This window comes from Mustelus asterias, unplaced genomic scaffold (assembly GCF_964213995.1).
Source record: "Mustelus asterias unplaced genomic scaffold, sMusAst1.hap1.1 HAP1_SCAFFOLD_1942, whole genome shotgun sequence".
Taxonomy (NCBI): Eukaryota; Metazoa; Chordata; class Chondrichthyes; order Carcharhiniformes; family Triakidae; genus Mustelus; species Mustelus asterias.
In genome coordinates this window covers 28,751-47,500 of record NW_027591887.1, presented here as the reverse complement: position 1 = coordinate 47,500, position 18,750 = coordinate 28,751, and the positions used below count along the sequence as shown (strand labels likewise).

The following is an 18,750-nucleotide window of genomic DNA, read 5'->3' as shown; positions in this document are numbered from 1 at the left end:
GCCTGTTACACAGGAACAGGAGGAGGCCATTCAGCCCCTCCAGCCTGTTACACAGGAACAGGAGGAGGCCATTCAGCCCCTCCAGCCTGTTACACAGGAACAGGAGGAGGCCATTCAGCCCCTCCAGCCTGTTGCACAGGAACAGGAGGAGGCCATTCAGCCCCTCCAGCCTGTTACACAGGAACAGGAGGAGGCCATTCAGCCCCTCCAGCCTGTTACACAGGAACAGGAGGAGGCCATTCAGCCCCTCGAGCCTGTTATACAGGAACAGGAGGAGGCCATTCAGCCCCTCCAGCCTGTTACACAGGAACAGGAGGAGGCCATTCAGCCCCTCCAGCCTGTTACACAGGAACAGGAGGAGGCCATTCAGCCCCTCCAGCCTGTCACACAGGAACAGGAGGAGGCCATTCAGCCCCTCGAGCCTGTTACACAGGAACAGGAGGAGGCCATTCAGTCCCTTGAGCCTGTTATACAGGAACAGGAGAAGGCCATTCAGCCCCTCCAGCCTGTTACACAGGAACAGGAGGAGGCCATTCAGCCCCTCCAGCCTGTTACACAGGAACAGGAGGAGGCCATTCAGCAGACATTGAACCTGTGCTGATAAGCTCGTGATTTACAAAATACTGAGTTGCTCGGTCCCTGCTGACAGATTCCAGTCAAACAAATACAGACCTTTGACCGATTGTCGCTGTGTTATTTACACTCTGTGCTGTTTGAAATAATGGAACAGCACTTGCAATTTTCCAAAACAGGGACACAATAATACCCGAGACAAACAAACTTCAAAGGAGTGAAACCAGGAGATGGAAGATACACTAACCCCCCCCTCCAACACTCACTCCCTCCACCACCTCCAACACTCACTCCCTCCACCACCTCCAACACTCACTCCCTCCACCACCGACGCACAGAGGCAGCCGTATGTACCATCTACAAGATGCACTGCAGCAACTCACCAAGGCTCCTTCAACAGCACCTTCCAAACCCACCACCTCTACCACCGAGAAGGACAAGGGCAGCAGACACATGGGGAACACCCCCACCTGCAAGCTCCCCCTCCGAGCCCCACACACACCATCCTGACTTGGAAATATATCGGCTGTTCCTTCACTGTCGCTGGGGTCAAAATCCTGGAACTCCCTCCCTAACAGCACTGTGGGTGTACCTACACCACACAGACTGACTGATGTCCAATAACAATCCTGGAACTCCCTCCCTAACAGCACTGTGGGTGTACCTACACCACACGGGACTGACTGATGTCCAATAACAATCCTGGAACTCCCTCCCTAACAGCACTGTGGGTGTACCTACATCACACGGGACTGACTGATGTCCAATAACAATCCTGGAGCTCCCTCCCTAACAGCACTGTGGGTGTACCTACACCACACGGACTGACTGATGTCCAATAACAATCCCGGAACTCCCTCCCTAACAGCACTGTGGGTGTACCTACACCACACGGACTGACTGATGTCCAATAACAATCCTGGAACTCCCTCCCTAACAGCACTGTGGGTGTACCTACACCACACGGGACTGACTGATGTCCAATAACAATCCTGGAACTCCCTCCCTAACAGCACTGTGGGTGTACCTACATCACACGGGACTGACTGATGTCCAATAACAATCCTGGAGCTCCCTCCCTAACAGCACTGTGGGTGTACCTACACCACACGGACTGACTGATGTCCAATAACAATCCCGGAACTCCCTCCCTAACAGCACTGTGGGTGTACCTACACCACACGGGACTGACTGATGCCCAATAACAATCCTGGAACTCCCTCCCTAACAGCACTGTGGGTGTACCTACACCACACGGGACTGACTGATGTCCAATAACAATCCTGGAACTCCCTCTCTAACAGCACTGTGGGTGTACCTACACCACACGGGACTGACTGATGCCCAATAACAATCCTGGAACTCCCTCCCTAACAGCACTGTGGGTGTACCTACACCACATGGGACTGACTGATGTCCAATAACAATCCTGGAACTCCCTCCCTAACAGCACTGTGGGTGTACCTACACCACATGGGACTGACTGATGTCCAATAACAATCCTGGAACTCCCTCCCTAACAGCACTGTGGGTGTACCTACACCACATGGGACTGACTGATGTCCAATAACAATCCTGGAACTCCCTCCCTAACAGCACTGTGGGTGTACCTACACCACACGGGACTGACTGATGTCCAATAACAATCCTGGAACTCCCTCCCTAACAGCACTGTGGGTGTACCTACACTGCACGGGACTGCAATTGGTTCAAGGTGACGTCAGACGCACCAGCCCCTCGAGGGGGGGTTAGGGATGGACAATGAGTGCTGGGCCCGGCCAGCGACACTCACATCCTGGGAATGAGGGCAGAAAATGCTGAAAACATCCATTAATTGCGTACAGTTCTGGTCGCCGTATTATAGGAAAGATGTGGAAGTGTTGGAAAGGGTGCAGAGGAGATTTACCAGGATGTTGCCTGGTATGGTGGGAAAATCGTATGAGGAAAGGCTGAGGGGCTTGAGGTTGTTTTTGTTAGAGAGAAGAAGGTTAAGAGGTGACTGAATAGAGGCATACAAGATGATCAGAGGATTAGATAGGGTGGAGAGTGAGAGCCTTTTTCCTCGGATGGTGATGGCTAGCACGAGGGGACATAGCTTTAAATTGAGGGGTGAGAGATATAGGACAGATGTTAGAGGTAGGTTCTTTACTCAGAGAGTAGTAAGGGCGTGGAATGCCCTGCCTGCAGCAGTAGTGGACTCGTCAACGTTGAGAGCGTTCAAGTGGTTATTGGATAAACATATGGATGATATTGGAATAGTGTAGATTAGAGGGGCTTTAGATTGGTTCCACTGGTCGGCGCAACATCGAGGGCCGAAGGGCCCGTACTGCGCTGGAATGTTCTATGTTCTATTAAGTCCCATTATTTTCTCCATTACTGATAGTTAAAAAAAGCCTCTGTTGATTCAATGAGAGAGGCGGAAATTCTGTTGCTCCCTCTCCCCACGGAGACTCCCTCTCCCCGTGTACTCCCCACGGACACTCCCTCTCCCCACGGACACTCCCTCTCCCCACAGACACTCCCTCTCCCCGGGTACTCCCCACTGACACTCCCTCTCCCCCTGGACACTCCCTCTCCCCACGGACACTCCCTCTCCCCGTGTGCTCCCCACGGACACTCCCTCTCCCCGTGTCCTCCCCACGGAGACTCCCTCTCCCCGTGTACTCCCCACGGACACTCCCTCTCCCCATGGACACTCCCTCTCCCCACGGACACTCCCTCTCCCCGTGTCCTCCCCACGGAGACTCCCTCTCCCCGTGTACTCCCCACGGACACTCCCTCTCCCCCTGGACACTCCCTCTCCCCACGGACACTCCCTCTCCCCGTGTGCTCCCCACGGACACTCCCTCTCCCCGTGTGCTCCCCACGGACACTCCCTCTCCCCGTGTACTCCCCACGGACACTCCCTCTCCCTGTGACACTTCCTCCCTGGAGGTGGAGTGATTGCGTTGCGTGTCCTGTACACACCTGTATGATCACTCGATCTGTTCCACTCCATCGGTGACTGTCAGTGTCCAATTCCGGCGTCTCCAGAATCTTCATCATCTGTGTGGAGACCGGAAGGAAGGACATTGGATGAAGTGTCTCCGGGATCGTGGGCCTCACATCTCCGAACACCCCTGAGGGGACTGCAGCGAGGGACCAGGGTGAAAAACACTCCCCGGCTGACAACTAGCAATGGGATGACATCAGAAATAAATCAGACCTGGTGTATTTTAAATTCAGGAACAATCTGGAATAAAGTCCAGAAGGCGGGAAATCTGTACGGAACCAGTAGAAATGGCGGAGGTGCTTAATGAGTATTTTGCCTCAGTTTTCACAGAGGAGAAGGACCTGGGTGGATGTACTGCGGGCGTGCGGTGGACTGAAAAGATTAAGTATGTGGACTTTAAGAAAGAGGTTGTGCTGGAATCTTTGAATGGCATCAAGATAGATAAGTCGCCGGGTCCGGATGGGATGTACCCCAGGTTACTGTGGGAGGCGAGGGAAGAGATTGCAGAGCCTCTGGCAATGATCTTTGCATCGTCGATGGAGACGGGAGAGGTGCCGGAGGATTGGAGGATTGCGGATGTGGTTCCTATTTTCAAGAAGGGGGGTAGGGATAGCCCAGGAAATTACCGACCGCTGAGTCTAACCTCAGTGGTTGGTAAACTGATGGAGAAGATCCTGAGGGACAGGATTTATGAGCATTTAGAGAGGTTTAGTATGGTCAAGAATACTCAGCATGGCTTTGTCAAAGGCAGATCGTGTCTTACGAGCCTGGTGGAGTTCTTCGAAAATGTGACTAAACACATTGACGAAGGGAAAGCGGTAGATGGGGTTTATATGGATTTTAGCAAGGCGTTCGATAAGGTCCCCCATGCAAGGCTTCTAGAAAAAGTGAGAGGGCATGGGATCCAAGGGGCTGCTGCCCGGTGGATCCAGAACTGGCTTGCCCAAAGGAGGCAGAGAGTGGGTATAGATGGGTCTTTTTCTAAATGGAGGTCGGTCACCAGTGGTGTGCCCCAGGGATCTGTTCTGGGACCCTTGCTGTTTGTCATTTTCATAAATGACCTGGATGAGGAAGCGGAGGGATGGGTTGGTAAGTTTGCCGACGACACGAAGGTTGGTGGGTTGTGGATAGTCTGGAGGGATGTCAGAAGTTACAGAGGGACATAGATAGGATGCAAGACTGGGCGGAGAAGTGGCAGATGGACTTCAACCCAGATAAATGCATAGTGGTCCATTGTGGCAGGTCAAATGGGATGAAGGAGTACAATATAAAGGGAAAGACTCTTAGTACTGTCGAGGATCAGAAGGACCTTGGGGTCCGGGTCCATAGGATGGGCGGTGGGCGAGGGTGGTGGGCGAGTGGAATCGGCTGCCGTCAGTGGTGGTGGAGGCAAACTCGATAGGGTCTTTTAAGAGACTCCTGGATGAGTACATGGGACTTAATAGGATGGAGGATTGTAGATAGGTCTAAAAGGTAGGGATATGTTCGGCACAACTTGTGGGGCTAAAGGACCTGTTTTGTGCTGTAGTTTTCTATGTTTCTATGTTTCTGTTTCTACTCGGGAGTGAGTTACAGACTGGAATCTAATCGAGGGGTTCAGGGTGGTTTATAGAGAGAATAACAGATACCCAGGAGTGAGTTACAGACTGGAATCTAATCGAGGGGTTCGGGGTGGTTTATATATAGAATAACAGATACCCGGGAGTGAGTTACAGACTGGAATCTAATCGAAGGGTTCGGGGTGGTTGATATATAGAATAACAGATACCCGGGAGTGAGTTACAGACTGGAATCTAATCGAGGGGTTCAGGGTGGTTTATATATAGAATAACAGATACCCGGGAGTGAGTTACAGACTGGAATCTAATCGAGGGGTTCAGGGTGGTTTATATATAGAATAACAGATACCCGGGAGTGAGTTACAGACTGGAATCTAATCGAGGGGTTCAGGGTGGTTTATATATAGAATAACAGATACCCGGGAGTGAGTTACAGACTGGAATCTAATCGAGGGGTTCAGGGTGGTTTATATATAGAATAACAGATACCCGGGAGTGAGTTACAGACTGGAATCTAATCGAGAGGTTCAGGGTGGTTTATATATAGAATAACAGATACCCGGGAGTGAGTTACAGATTGGAATCTAATCGAGGGGTTCGGTGTGGTTTATATATAGAATAACAGATACCTGGGAGTGAGTTACAGACTGGAATCTAATCGAGGGGTTCGGGGTGGTTTATACAGAGAATAACAGATACCCGGGAGTGAGTTACAGACTGGAATCTAATCGAGAGGTTCAGGGTGGTTTATATAGAGAATAACAGATACCCGGGAGTGAGTTACAGACTGGAATCGAATCGAGGGGTTCGGGGTGGTTTAAAAATAGAATAACAGATACATAAGAACATAAGAAATAGGAGCAGGAGTAGGCCATCTAGCCCTTCGAGCCTGCCCCGCCTTCAATAAGATCATGGCTGATCTGACGTGGATCAGTTCCACTTACCCGCCTGATCCCCATAACCCTTAATTCCCTTACCGCTCAGGAATCCATCCATCCGCGCTTTAAACATATTCAGCGAGGTAGCCTCCACCACCTCAGTGGGCAGAGAATTCCAGAGATTCACCACCCTCTGGGAGAAGAAGTTCCTCCTCAACTCTGTCTTAAACCGACCCCCCTTTATTTTGAGGCTGTGTCCTCTAGTTTTATCTTCCTTACTAAGTGGAAAGAATCTCTCCGCCTCCACCCTATCCACCCCCCGCATTATCTTATAAGTCTCCATAAGATCCCCCCTCATCCTTCTAAACTCCAACGAGTACAAACCCAATCTCCTCAGCCTCTCCTCATAATCCAAACCCCTCATCTCCGGTATCAACCTGGTGAACCTTCTCTGCACTCCCTCCAATGCCAATATATCCTTCCTCATATAAGGGGACCAATACTGCACACAGTATTCCAGCTGCGGCCTCACCAATGCCCTGTACAGGTGCATCAAGACATCCCCGCTTTTATATTCTATCCCCCTCGCGATATAGGCCAACATCCCATTTGCCTTCTTGATCACCTGTTGTACCTGCAGACTGGGCTTTTGCGTCTCATGCACAAGGACCCCCAGGTCCCTTTGCACGGTAGCATGTTTTAATTTGTTTCCATTGAGATAGTAATCCCATTTGTTATTATTTCCTCCAAAGTGTATAACCTCGCATTTCTCAACGTTATACTCCATTTGCCATATCCTCGCCCACTCACTCAGCCTGTCCAAATCTCTCTGCAGATCTTCTCCGTCCTCCACACGATTCACTTTTCCACTTATCTTTGTGTCGTCTGCAAACTTCGTTACCCTACACTCCGTCCCCTCCTCCAGATCGTCTATTTAAATGGTAAATAGTTGCGGCCCGAGTACCGATCCCTGCGGCACGCCACTAGTTACCTTCCTCCAACCGGAAAAACACCCATTTATTCCGACTCTTTGCTTCCTGTCGGATAGCCAGTCCCCAATCCACTTTAACACACTACCCCCAACTCCGTGTGCCCTAATCTTCTTCAGCAGCCTTTTATGGGGCACCTTATCAAACGCCTTTTGGAAATCCAAAAACACTGCATCCACCGGTTCTCCTCCATCAACCGCCCTAGTCACATCTTCATAAAAATCCAACATGTTCGTCAAGCACGACTTTCCCCTCATGAATCCATGCTGCGTCTGATTGATCGAACCATTTCTATCCAGATGCCCTGCTATCTCCTCTTTAATAATGGATTCCAGCATTTTCCCTACTACAGACGTTAAGCTGACCGGCCTATAGTTCCCGCCTTTTGTCTCCTTCCTTTTTTAAACAGCGGCGTAACATTAGCCGTTTTCCAATCAACCGGCACTACCCCAGAATGCAACGAGTTTTGATAAATAATCACTAACGCATCCACTATTACCTCTGACATTTCTTTCAATACCCTGGGATGCATTCCATCCGGACCCGGGGACTTGTCCACCTTCAGTCCCATTAGTCTACCCAGCACTGCCTCTCTGGTAACATTAATTGTATTAAGTATTTCTCCTGCTGCCAACCCTCTATCGTTAATATTTGGCAAACTATTTGTGTCCTCCACCGTGAAGACCGACACAGGTGGTTTATATATAGAATAACAGATACCCGGGAGTGAGTTCCAGACTGGAATCTAATCGAGGGGTTCAGGGTGGTTTATATATAGAATAACAGATACCCGGGAGTGAGTTACAGACTGGAATCTAATCGAGGGGTTCGGGGTGGTTTACATATAGAATAACAGATACCCGGGAGTGAGTTACAGACTGGAATCTAATCGAGGGGTTCGGGGTGGTTTATATATAGAATAACAGATACCCGGGAGTGAGTTACAGACTGGAATCTAATCGAGGGGTTCGGGGTGGTTTATATATAGAATAACAGATACCCGGAAGTGAGTTACAGACTGGAATCTAATCGAGGGGTTCAGGGTGGTTTATACATAGAATAACAGATACCCGGGAGTGAGTTACAGACTGGAATCTCATCGAGGGGTTCGGGGTGGTTTATATATAGAATAACAGATACCCGGGAGTGAGTTACAGACTGGAATCTAATCGAGGGGTTCGGGGTGGTTTATATATAGAATAACAGATACCCGGAAGTGAGTTACAGACTGGAATCTAATCGAGGGGTTCAGGGTGGTTTATACATAGAATAACAGATACCCGGGAGTGAGTTACAGACTGGAATCGAATCGAGGGGTTCGGGGTGGTTTATATATAGAATAACAGATACCTGGGAGTGAGTTACAGACTGGAATCTAATCGAGTGGTTCAGGGTGGTTTATACATAGAATAACAGATACCCGGGAGTGAGTTACAGACTGGAATCTCATCGAGGGGTTCGGGGTGGTTTATATATAGAATAACAGATACCCGGGAGTGAGTTACAGACTGGAATCTAATCGAGGGGTTCGGGGTGGTTTATATATAGAATAACAGATACCCGGAAGTGAGTTACAGACTGGAATCTAATCGAGGGGTTCAGGGTGGTTTATACATAGAATAACAGATACCCGGGAGTGAGTAACAGACTGGAATCGAATCGAGGGGTTCGGGGTGGTTTATATATAGAATAACAGATACCTGGGAGTGAGTTACAGACTGGAATCTAATCGAGTGGTTCGGGGTGGTTTATATATAGAATAACAGATACCCGGGAGTGAGTTACAGACTGGAATCTAATCGTGGGGTTCGGGGTGGTTTATATATAGAATAACAGATACCCGGGAGTGAGTTACAGACTGGAATCTAATCGAGGGGTTCGGGGTGGTTTATATATAGAATAACAGATACCCGGAAGTGAGTTACAGACTGGAATCTAATCGAGGGGTTCAGGGTGGTTTATACATAGAATAACAGATACCCGGGAGTGAGTTACAGACTGGAATCGAATCGAGGGGTTCGGGGTGGTTTATATATAGAATAACAGATACCCGGAAGTGAGTTACAGACTGGAATCTAATCGAGGGGTTCAGGGTGGTTTATACATAGAATAACAGATACCCGGGAGTGAGTTACAGACTGGAATCTCATCGAGGGGTTCGGGGTGGTTTATATATAGAATAACAGATACCCGGGAGTGAGTTACAGACTGGAATCTAATCGAGGGGTTCGGGGTGGTTTATATATAGAATAACAGATACCCGGGAGTGAATTACAGACTGGAATCTAACCGAGGGGTTCGGGGTGGTTTATATATAGAATAACAGATACCCGGGAGTGAGTTACAGACTGGAATCTCATCGAGGGGTTCGGGGTGGTTTATATATAGAATAACAGATACCCGGGAGTGAGTTACAGACAGGAATCTAATCGAGGGGTTCAGGGTGGTTTATATATAGAATAACAGATACCCGGAAGTGAGTTACAGACTGGAATCTAATCGAGGGGTTCAGGGTGGTTTATACATAGAATAACAGATACCCGGGAGTGAGTTACAGACTGGAATCGAATCGAGGGGTTCGGGGTGGTTTATATATGGAATAACAGATACCTGGGAGTGAGTTACAGACTGGAATCTAATCGAGTGGTTCGGGGTGGTTTATATATAGAATAACAGATACCTGGGAGTGAGTTACAGACTGGAATCTAATCGAGTGGTTCGGGGTGGTTTATATATAGAATAACAGATACCCGGGAGTGAGTTACAGACTGGAATCTAATCGAGGGGTTCGGGGTGGTTTATATATAGAATAACAGATACCCGGGAGTGAGTTACAGACTGGAATCTAATCGAGGGGTTTGGGGTGGTTTATATATAGAATAACAGATACCCGGGAGTGAGTTACAGACTGGAATCTAATCGAGGGGTTCGGGGTGGTTTATATATAGAATAACAGATACCCGGGAGTGAGTTACAGACTGGAATCTCATCGAGGGGTTCGGGGTGGTTTATATATAGAATAACAGATACCACGGAGTGAGTTACAGACTGGAATCTAATCGAGGGGTTCAGGGTGGTTTATATATAGTATAACAGATACCCGGGAGTGAGTTACTGACTGGAATCTAATCGAGGGGTTCAGGGTGGTTTATATATAGTATAACAGATACCCGGGAGTGAGTTACAGACTGGAATCTAATCGAGGGGTTCAGGGTGGTTTATATATAGAATAACAGATACCCGGGAGTGAGTTACAGACTGGAATCTAATCGAGGGGTGGGGGAGGGGGGGGGGGGGGGGGGAATGCAGTGTGTATTTACTCGGGGGGGGGGGGGGAATGCAGTGTGTATTTACTCGGGGGGGGGAATGCAGTGTGTATTTACTCGGGGGGGGGGGGGAATGCAGTGTGTATTTACTCGGGGGGGGGAATGCAGTGTGTATTTACTCGGGGGGGGGGAATGCAGTGTGTATTTACTCGGGGGGGGGGGAATGCAGTGTGTATTTACTCGGGGGGGGGGAATGCAGTGTGTATTTACTCGGGGGGGTGGGGAATGCAGTGTGTATTTACTCGGGGGGGGAATGCAGTGTGTATTTCCTCGGGGGGGGGGGAATGCAGTGTGTATTTACTCGGGGGGGGAATGCAGTGTGTATTTACTCGGGGGGGGAATGCAGTGTGTATTTACTCGGGGGGGGGGAATGCAGTGTGTATTTACTCGGGGGGGGGGGAATGCAGTGTGTATTTACTCGGGGGGGTGGGGAATGCAGTGTGTATTTACTCGGGGGGGGGGGAATGCAGTGTGTATTTACTCGGGGGGGGGAATGCAGTGTGTATTTACTCGGGGGGGGGGGGGGAATGCAGTGTGTATTTACTCGGGGGGGGGGGGAATGCAGTGTGTATTTACTCGGGGGGGGGGAATGCAGTGTGTATTTACTCGGGGGGGGGGAATGCAGTGTGTATTTACTCGGGGGGGGGGGGGGAATGCAGTGTGTATTTACTCGGGGGGGCGGGGAATGCAGTGTGTATTTACTCGGGGGGGGGGAATGCAGTGTGTATTTACTCGGGGGGGGGGGGGAATGCAGTGTGTATTTACTCGGGGGGGGGGAATGCAGTGTGTATTTCCTCGGGGGGGGGGAATGCAGTGTGTATTTCCTCGGGGGGGGGGAATGCAGTGTGTATTTCCTCGGGGGGGGGGGAATGCAGTGTGTATTTACTCGGGGGGGGGAATGCAGTGTGTATTTACTCGGGGGGGGGAATGCAGTGTGTATTTACTCGGGGGGGGGGGGAAATGCAGTGTGTATTTACTCGGGGGGGGGGAATGCAGTGTGTATTTACTCGGGGGGGGGGGAATGCAGTGTGTATTTACTCGGGGTGGGGAATGCAGTGTGTATTTACTCGGGGGGGGGGAATGCAGTGTGTATTTACTCGGGGGGGGGGGGGGGAATGCAGTGTGTATTTACTCGGGGGGGGGAATGCAGTGTGTATTGACTCGGGGGGGGGAATGCAGTGTGTATTTACTCGGGGGGGGGGAATGCAGTGTGTATTTACTCGGGGGGGGGAATGCAGTGTGTATTTACTCGGGGTGGGGAATGCAGTGTGTATTTACTCGGGGGGGGGGAATGCAGTGTGTATTTACTCGGGGGGGGGGAATGCAGTGTGTATTTACTCGGGGGGGGGAATGCAGTGTGTATTTACTCGGGGTGGGGAATGCAGTGTGCATTTACTCGGGGGGGGGGAATGCAGTGTGTATTTACTCGGGGGGGGGGGGGGAATGCAGTGTGTATTTACTCGGGGGGGGGAATGCAGTGTGTATTGACTCGGGGGGGGGAATGCAGTGTGTATTTACTCGGGGGGGGGGAATGCAGTGTGTATTTACTCGGGGGGGGGGAATGCAGTGTGTATTTACTCGGGGTGGGGGGGGGAATGCAGTGTGTATTTACTCGGGGGGGGGAATGCAGTGTGTATTTACTCGGGGTGGGGGGGGGAATGCAGTGTGTATTTACTCGGGGGGGGGGGGAATGCAGTGTGTATTTACTCGGGGGGGTGGGGAATGCAGTGTGTATTTACTCGGGGGGGGGGAATGCAGTGTGTATTTACTCGGGGGGGGGGAATGCAGTGTGTATTTACTCGGGGGGGGGAATGCAGTGTGTATTTACTCAGGGGGGGGAATGCAGTGTGTATTTACTCGGGGGGGGGGGGAATGCAGTGTGTATTTACTCGGGGGGGGGGGAATGCAGTGTGTATTTACTCGGGGTGGGGGGGGGAATGCAGTGTGTATTTACTCGGGGGGGGGGGGGAATGCAGTGTGTATTTACTCGGGGGGGGAATGCAGTGTGTATTTACTCGGGGGGGGGCGGAATGCAGTGTGTATTTACTCGGGGGGGGGGGAATGCAGTGTGTATTTACTCGGGGGGGGGGAATGCAGTGTGTATTTACTCGGGGGGGGGGGAATGCAGTGTGTATTTACTCGGGGGGGGGGAATGCAGTGTGTATTTACTCGTGGGGGGGGGATTGCAGTGTGTATTTACTCGGGGGGGGGGGAATGCAGTGTGTATTTACTCGGGGGGGGGGGAATGCAGTGTGTATTTACTCGGGGGGGGGAATGCAGTGTGTATTTACTCGGGGGGGGGGGAATGCAGTGTGTATTTACTCGGGGGGGGGGGAATGCAGTGTGTATTTACTCGGGGGGTGGAATGCAGTGTGTATTTACTCGGGGGGGGGAATGCAGTGTGTATTTACTCGCGGGGGGGGGGGAATGCAGTGTGTATTTACTCGGGGGGGGGAATGCAGTGTGTATTTACTCGGGGGGGGGGAATGCAGTGTGTATTTACTCGGGGGGGGGAATGCAGTGTGTATTTACTCGGGGGGGGGGGGAAATGCAGTGTGTATTTACTCGGGGGGGGGGAATGCAGTGTGTATTTACTCGGGGGGGGGGGAATGCAGTGTGTATTTACTCGGGGGGGGGGGGAATGCAGTGTGTATTTACTCGGGGTGGGGAATGCAGTGTGTATTTACTCGGGGGGGGGGGAATGCAGTGTGTATTTACTCGGGGGGGGGGGGGGAATGCAGTGTGTATTTACTCGGGGGGGGGGAATGCAGTGTGTATTTACTCGGGGGGGGGAATGCAGTGTGTATTTACTCGGGGGGGGGAATGCAGTGTGTATTTACTCGGGGTGGGGGGGGGAATGCAGTGTGTATTTACTCGGGGGGGGGAATGCAGTGTGTATTTACTCGGGGTGGGGGGGGAATGCAGTGTGTATTTACTCGGGGGGGGGGGAATGCAGTGTGTATTTACTCGGGGGGGTGGGGAATGCAGTGTGTATTTACTCGGGGGGGGGGAATGCAGTGTGTATTTACTCGGGGGGGGGGAATGCAGTGTGTATTTACTCGGGGGGGGGAATGCAGTGTGTATTTACTCAGGGGGGGGAATGCAGTGTGTATTTACTCGGGGGGGGGGGGAATGCAGTGTGTATTTACTCGGGGGGGGGAATGCAGTGTGTATTTACTCGGGGTGGGGGGGGGAATGCAGTGTGTATTTACTCGGGGGGGGGCGGAATGCAGTGTGTATTTACTCGGGGGGGGGGGGAATGCAGTGTGTATTTACTCGGGGGGGGGGGGGAATGCAGTGTGTATTTACTCGGGGGGGGGGGAATGCAGTGTGTATTTACTCGGGGTGGGGGGGAATGCAGTGTGTATTTACTCGCGGGGGGGGGTAATGCAGTGTGTATTTACTCGGGGGGGGGGAATGCAGTGTGTATTTACTCGGGGTGGGGGGGGGAATGCAGTGTGTATTTACTCGGGGGGGGGGGGGGAATGCAGTGTGTATTTACTCGGGGGGGGGGAATGCAGTGTGTATTTACTCGGGGGGGGAATGCAGTGTGTATTTACTCGGGGGGGGGGGAATGCAGTGTGTATTTACTCGGGGGGGGGGGAATGCAGTGTGTATTTACTCGGGGTGGGGGGGGGAATGCAGTGTGTATTTACTCGGGGGGGGGGAATGCAGTGTGTATTTACTCGGGGTGGGGGGGGGAATGCAGTGTGTATTTACTCGGGGGGGGGGGAATGCAGTGTGTATTTACTCGGGGGGGGGGGGGAATGCAGTGTGTATTTACTCGGGGGGGGGGGAATGCAGTGTGTATTTACTCGGGGGGGGGGGAATGCAGTGTGTATTTACTCGGGGGGGGGAATGCAGTGTGTATTTACTCGGGGGGGGGGAATGCAGTGTGTATTTACTCGGGGTGGGGGGGGGAATGCAGTGTGTATTTACTCGGGGGGGGGGAATGCAGTGTGTATTTACTCGGGGGGGGGGAATGCAGTGTGTATTTACTCGGGGGGGGGGGGGGAATGCAGTGTGTAATTACTCGGGGGGGGGGGGAATGCAGTGTGTATTTACTCGGGGGGGGGGGGAATGCAGTGTGTAATTACTCGGGGGGGGGGGGAATGCAGTGTGTATTTACTCGGGGGGGGGAATGCAGTGTGTATTTACTCGGGGGGGGGGGGAATGCAGTGTGTATTTACTCGGGGGGGGGGAATGCAGTGTGTATTTACTCAGGGGGGGGAATGCAGTGTGTATTTACTCGGGGGGGGGGAATGCAGTGTGTATTTACTCGGGGTGGGGGGGGGAATGCAGTGTGTATTTACTCGGGGGGGGGGGAATGCAGTGTGTATTTACTCGGGGGGGGGGAATGCAGTGTGTATTTACTCGGGGGGGGGGGAATGCAGTGTGTATTTACTCGGGGGGGGGGGAATGCAGTGTGTATTTACTCGGGGGGGGGGGGAATGCAGTGTGTATTTACTCGGGGGGGGGAATGCAGTGTGTATTTACTCGGGGGGGGGGGGGAATGCAGTGTGTATTTACTCGGGGGGTGGAATGCAGTGTGTATTTACTCGGGGGGGGGAATGCAGTGTGTATTTACTCGGGGGGGGGGAATGCAGTGTGTATTTACTCGCGGGGGGGGGTAATGCAGTGTGTATTTACTCGGGGGGGGGGGAATGCAGTGTGTATTTACTCGGGGGGGGGGGGGAATGCAGTGTGTATTTACTCGGGGGGGGGGGAATGCAGTGTGTATTTACTCGGGGGGGGGGAATGCAGTGTGTATTTACTCGGGGGGGGGGAATGCAGTGTGTATTTACTCGGGGGGGGGGTAATGCAGTGTGTATTTACTCGGGGGGGGGGAATGCAGTGTGTATTTACTCGGGGGGGGGGGGGGAATGCAGTGTGTATTTACTCGGGGGGGGGGAATGCAGTGTGTATTTACTCGGGGGGGGGGAATGCAGTGTGTATTTTCTCGGGGGGGGGGAATGCAGTGTGTATTTACTCGGGGGGGGGGAATGCAGTGTGTATTTACTCGGGGGGGGGGAATGCAGTGTGTATTTACTCGGGGGGGGGGAATGCAGTGTGTATTTACTCGGGGGGGGGGGGAATGCAGTGTGTATTTACTCGGGGGGGGGGGGGAATGCAGTGTGTATTTACTGGGGGGGGGGGAATGAGGGAGGGATTTGAACAGGAGGGTGAGGATTGTAGGGGCTGGAGGAGGTTACAGAGATAGGGAGGGAGGGAGCGAGGGAGGGATTTGAACAGGAGGATGAGGATTGTAGGGGCTGGAGGAGGTTACAGAGATAGGGAGGGAGTGAGGGAGGGATTTGAACAGGAGGATGAGGATTGTAGGGGCTGGAGGAGGTTACAGAGATAGGGAGGGAGGGAGCGAGGGAGGGATTTGAACAGGAGGGTGAGAATTGTAGGGGCTGGAGGAGGTTACAGAGATAGGGAGGGAGGGAGCGAGGGAGGGATTTGAACAGGAGGATGAGGATTGTAGGGGCTGGAGGAGGTTACAGAGATAGGGAGGGAGCGAGGGAGGGATTTGAACAGGAGGATGAGGATTGTAGGGGCTGGAGGAGGTTACAGAGATAGGGAGGGAGCGAGGGAGGGATTTGAACAGGAGGATGAGGATTGTAGGGGCTGGAGGAGGTTACAGAGATAGGGAGGGAGCGAGGGAGGGATTTGAACAGGAGGATGAGGATTGTAGGGGCTGGAGGAGGTTACAGAGATAGGGAGGGAGGGAGCGAGGGAGGGATTTGAACAGGAGGGTGAGGATTGGAGGGGCTGGAGGAGGTTACAGAGATAGGGAGGGAGCGAGGGAGGGATTTGAACAGGAGGATGAGGATTGTAGGGGCTGGAGGAGGTTACAGAGATAGGGAGGGAGCGAGGGAGGGATTTGAACAGGAGGGTGAGGATTGTAGGGACTGGAGGAGGTTACAGAGATAGGGAGGGAGCGAGGGAGGGATTTGAACAGGAGGATGAGGATTGTAGGGGCTGGAGGAGGTTACAGAGATAGGGAGGGAGCGAGGGAGGGATTTGAACAGGAGGATGAGGATTGTAGGGGCTGGAGGAGGTTACAGAGATAGGGAGGGAGGGAGCGAGGGAGGGATTGGAACAGGAGGATGAGAATTGTAGGGGCTGGAGGAGGTTACAGAGATAGGGAGGGAGCGAGGGAGGGATTTGAACAGGAGGATGAGGATTGTAGGGGCTGGAGGAGGTTACAGAGATAGGGAGGGAGCGAGGGAGGGATTTGAACAGGAGGATGAGGATTGTAGGGGCTGGAGGAGGTTACAGAGATAGGGAGGGAGGGAGCGAGGGAGGGATTGGAACAGGAGGATGGGAATTGTAGGGGCTGGAGGAGGTTCCAGAGATAGGGAGGGAGGGAGCGAGGGGGGGATTTGAACAGGAGGATAAGAACATAAGAAATAGGAGCAGGAGTAGGCCATCTAGCCCCTCGAGCCTGCCCCGCCATTCAATAAGATCATGGCTGATCTGACGTGGATCAGTTCCACTTACCCGCCTGATCGGTATAATCCCTAATTCCCTTACCGATCAGGAATCCATCTATCTGTGATTTAAACATATTCAACGAGGTAGCCTCCACCACTTCAGTGGGCAGAGAATTCCAGAGATTCACCACCCTCTGAGAGAAGAAGTTCCTCCTCAACTCTGTCCTAAACTGACCCCCCTTTATTTTGAGGCTGTGCCCTCTAGTTCTAGTTTCCTTTCTAAGTGGAAAGAACCTCTCCATCTCTACCCTATCCAGCCCCTTCATTATCTTATAGGTCTCTATAAGATCCCCCCTCCGCCTTCTAAATTCCAACGAATACAAACCCAATCTGCTCAGTCTCTCCTCATAATCAACACCCCTCATCTCTGGTATCAACCTGGTGAACCTTCTCTGCACTCCCTCCAAGGCCAATATATCCTTCCGCAAATAAGGGGACCAATACTGCACACAGTATTCCAGCTGCGGCCTCACCAATGCCCTGTACAGATGCAGCAAGACGTCTCTGCTTTTATATTCTATCCCCCTTGCGATATAGGCCAACATCCCATTTGCCTTCTTGATCACCTGTTGCACCTGCAGACTGGGTTTTTGCGTCTCATGCACAAGGACCCCCAGGTCCCTCTGCACAGCAGCATGTTGTAATTTGTTTCCATTTAGATAATAATCCAATTTGCTATTATTTCCTCCAAAGTGAATAACCTCGCATTTGTTAACTTTATACTCCATCTGCCAGATCCTCGCCCACTCACTCAGCCTGTCCAAATCTCTCTGCAGACCTTCTACGCCCTCCACACGATTCACTTTTCCACTTATCTTTGTGTCGGGAATGCAGTGTGTGTTTACTCGGGGGAGGGGGGGAATGCAGTCTGTGTCAGTGCTCGGGGAGGGGGTGTGGGGGGGATGCAGGGTGTGTTTACTCGGGGAGGGGGAGGTTTATATCCTCGGGGAGGGGGTGTGGGGGGGGGGGGTCCAGTCTGTGTCAGTGCTCGGGGAGGGGGTGTGGGGGGGGTCCAGTCTGTGTCAGTGCTCGGGGAGGGGGTGTGGGGGGGGGTTTATATCCTCGGGGAGAGGGTGTGGGGGGGGCCAGTTGTTCTGTTTCCGAATTCTGCCCAAAGTGAAAGTGAAAGACGGAATCACTCACCGTGAAAAGCTGAGAATGAGTTTGAAATGTTAAACACACTCGGCGAAAGCAGCTGCATTTGGGGCAAATCGGTTTGATTCTGACAGCGAGTGAGTCACAGGCCCAGCTCCGTGGGTGGGGAGTGAATGAAGACACTTTCCCCAGGGTTCAGAGAGAGATTTTCCCCTCAATCCCACTCTCCCTCTTCCCACAAGCTGCTCCCAGCCTCGACCCAATCACTTCCTGAAACCAAAGTGCACTGTCGTGGTGTTTGACTAATGTCCTTATGTAATCAATGGAAATCCATGTCCAGAAACACAGAGGCCATTCTGCCCAACTGTGTGCTGCTGCCCCTCCTCCACACCAGCCCCCTCTTACAACCCTCTCCATCGCACTCCAGCCTCCATCTCGCCATTCCCTCCCTCCCGTTTATCCAGATTTACCCAGAAACCCATCTCTGCTTTCCCCTTGTGACCCCACACCCTGGGTGAGCCAGTCACTGTCCCCCATCAAACACTCCCAGGACAGGTACAGCACGGGGGTGGATACAGAGTAAAGCTCCCTCTACACTGTCCCCATCAAACACTCCCAGGACAGGTACAGCACGGGGTTAGATACAGAGTAAAGCTCCCTCTACACTGTCCCCATCAAACACTCCCAGGACAGATACAGCACGGGGTTAGATACAGAGTAAAGCTCCCTCTGCACTGTCCCCATCAAACACTCCCAGGACAGGTACAGCACGGGGTTAGATACAGAGTAAAGCTCCCTCTACACTGTCCCCATCAAACACTCCCAGGACAGGTACAGC

At 52.1% G+C, this 18,750-nt stretch overlaps 1 protein-coding gene across 1 annotated transcript in view; it reads right to left on the bottom strand.

Moving 5' to 3' along the window:
- The window catches only part of LOC144489031 (uncharacterized), a gene marked incomplete at its 3' end in the record, with an annotated part of 41,139 nt that extends 22,994 nt beyond the window's left edge, over positions 1 to 18,145 (bottom strand). Inside the window, exons 1-2 of the mRNA XM_078206985.1 lie at positions 17,961 to 18,145; positions 3,541 to 3,618 (exon numbers count right to left, since the gene is read on the bottom strand). Coding sequence (XP_078063111.1) covers positions 3,541 to 3,571 — 31 coding nt within the window. The remainder of the gene's footprint in view (positions 1 to 3,540; positions 3,619 to 17,960) is intronic.
- Between the last annotated feature and the right edge of the window lie 605 nt (positions 18,146 to 18,750).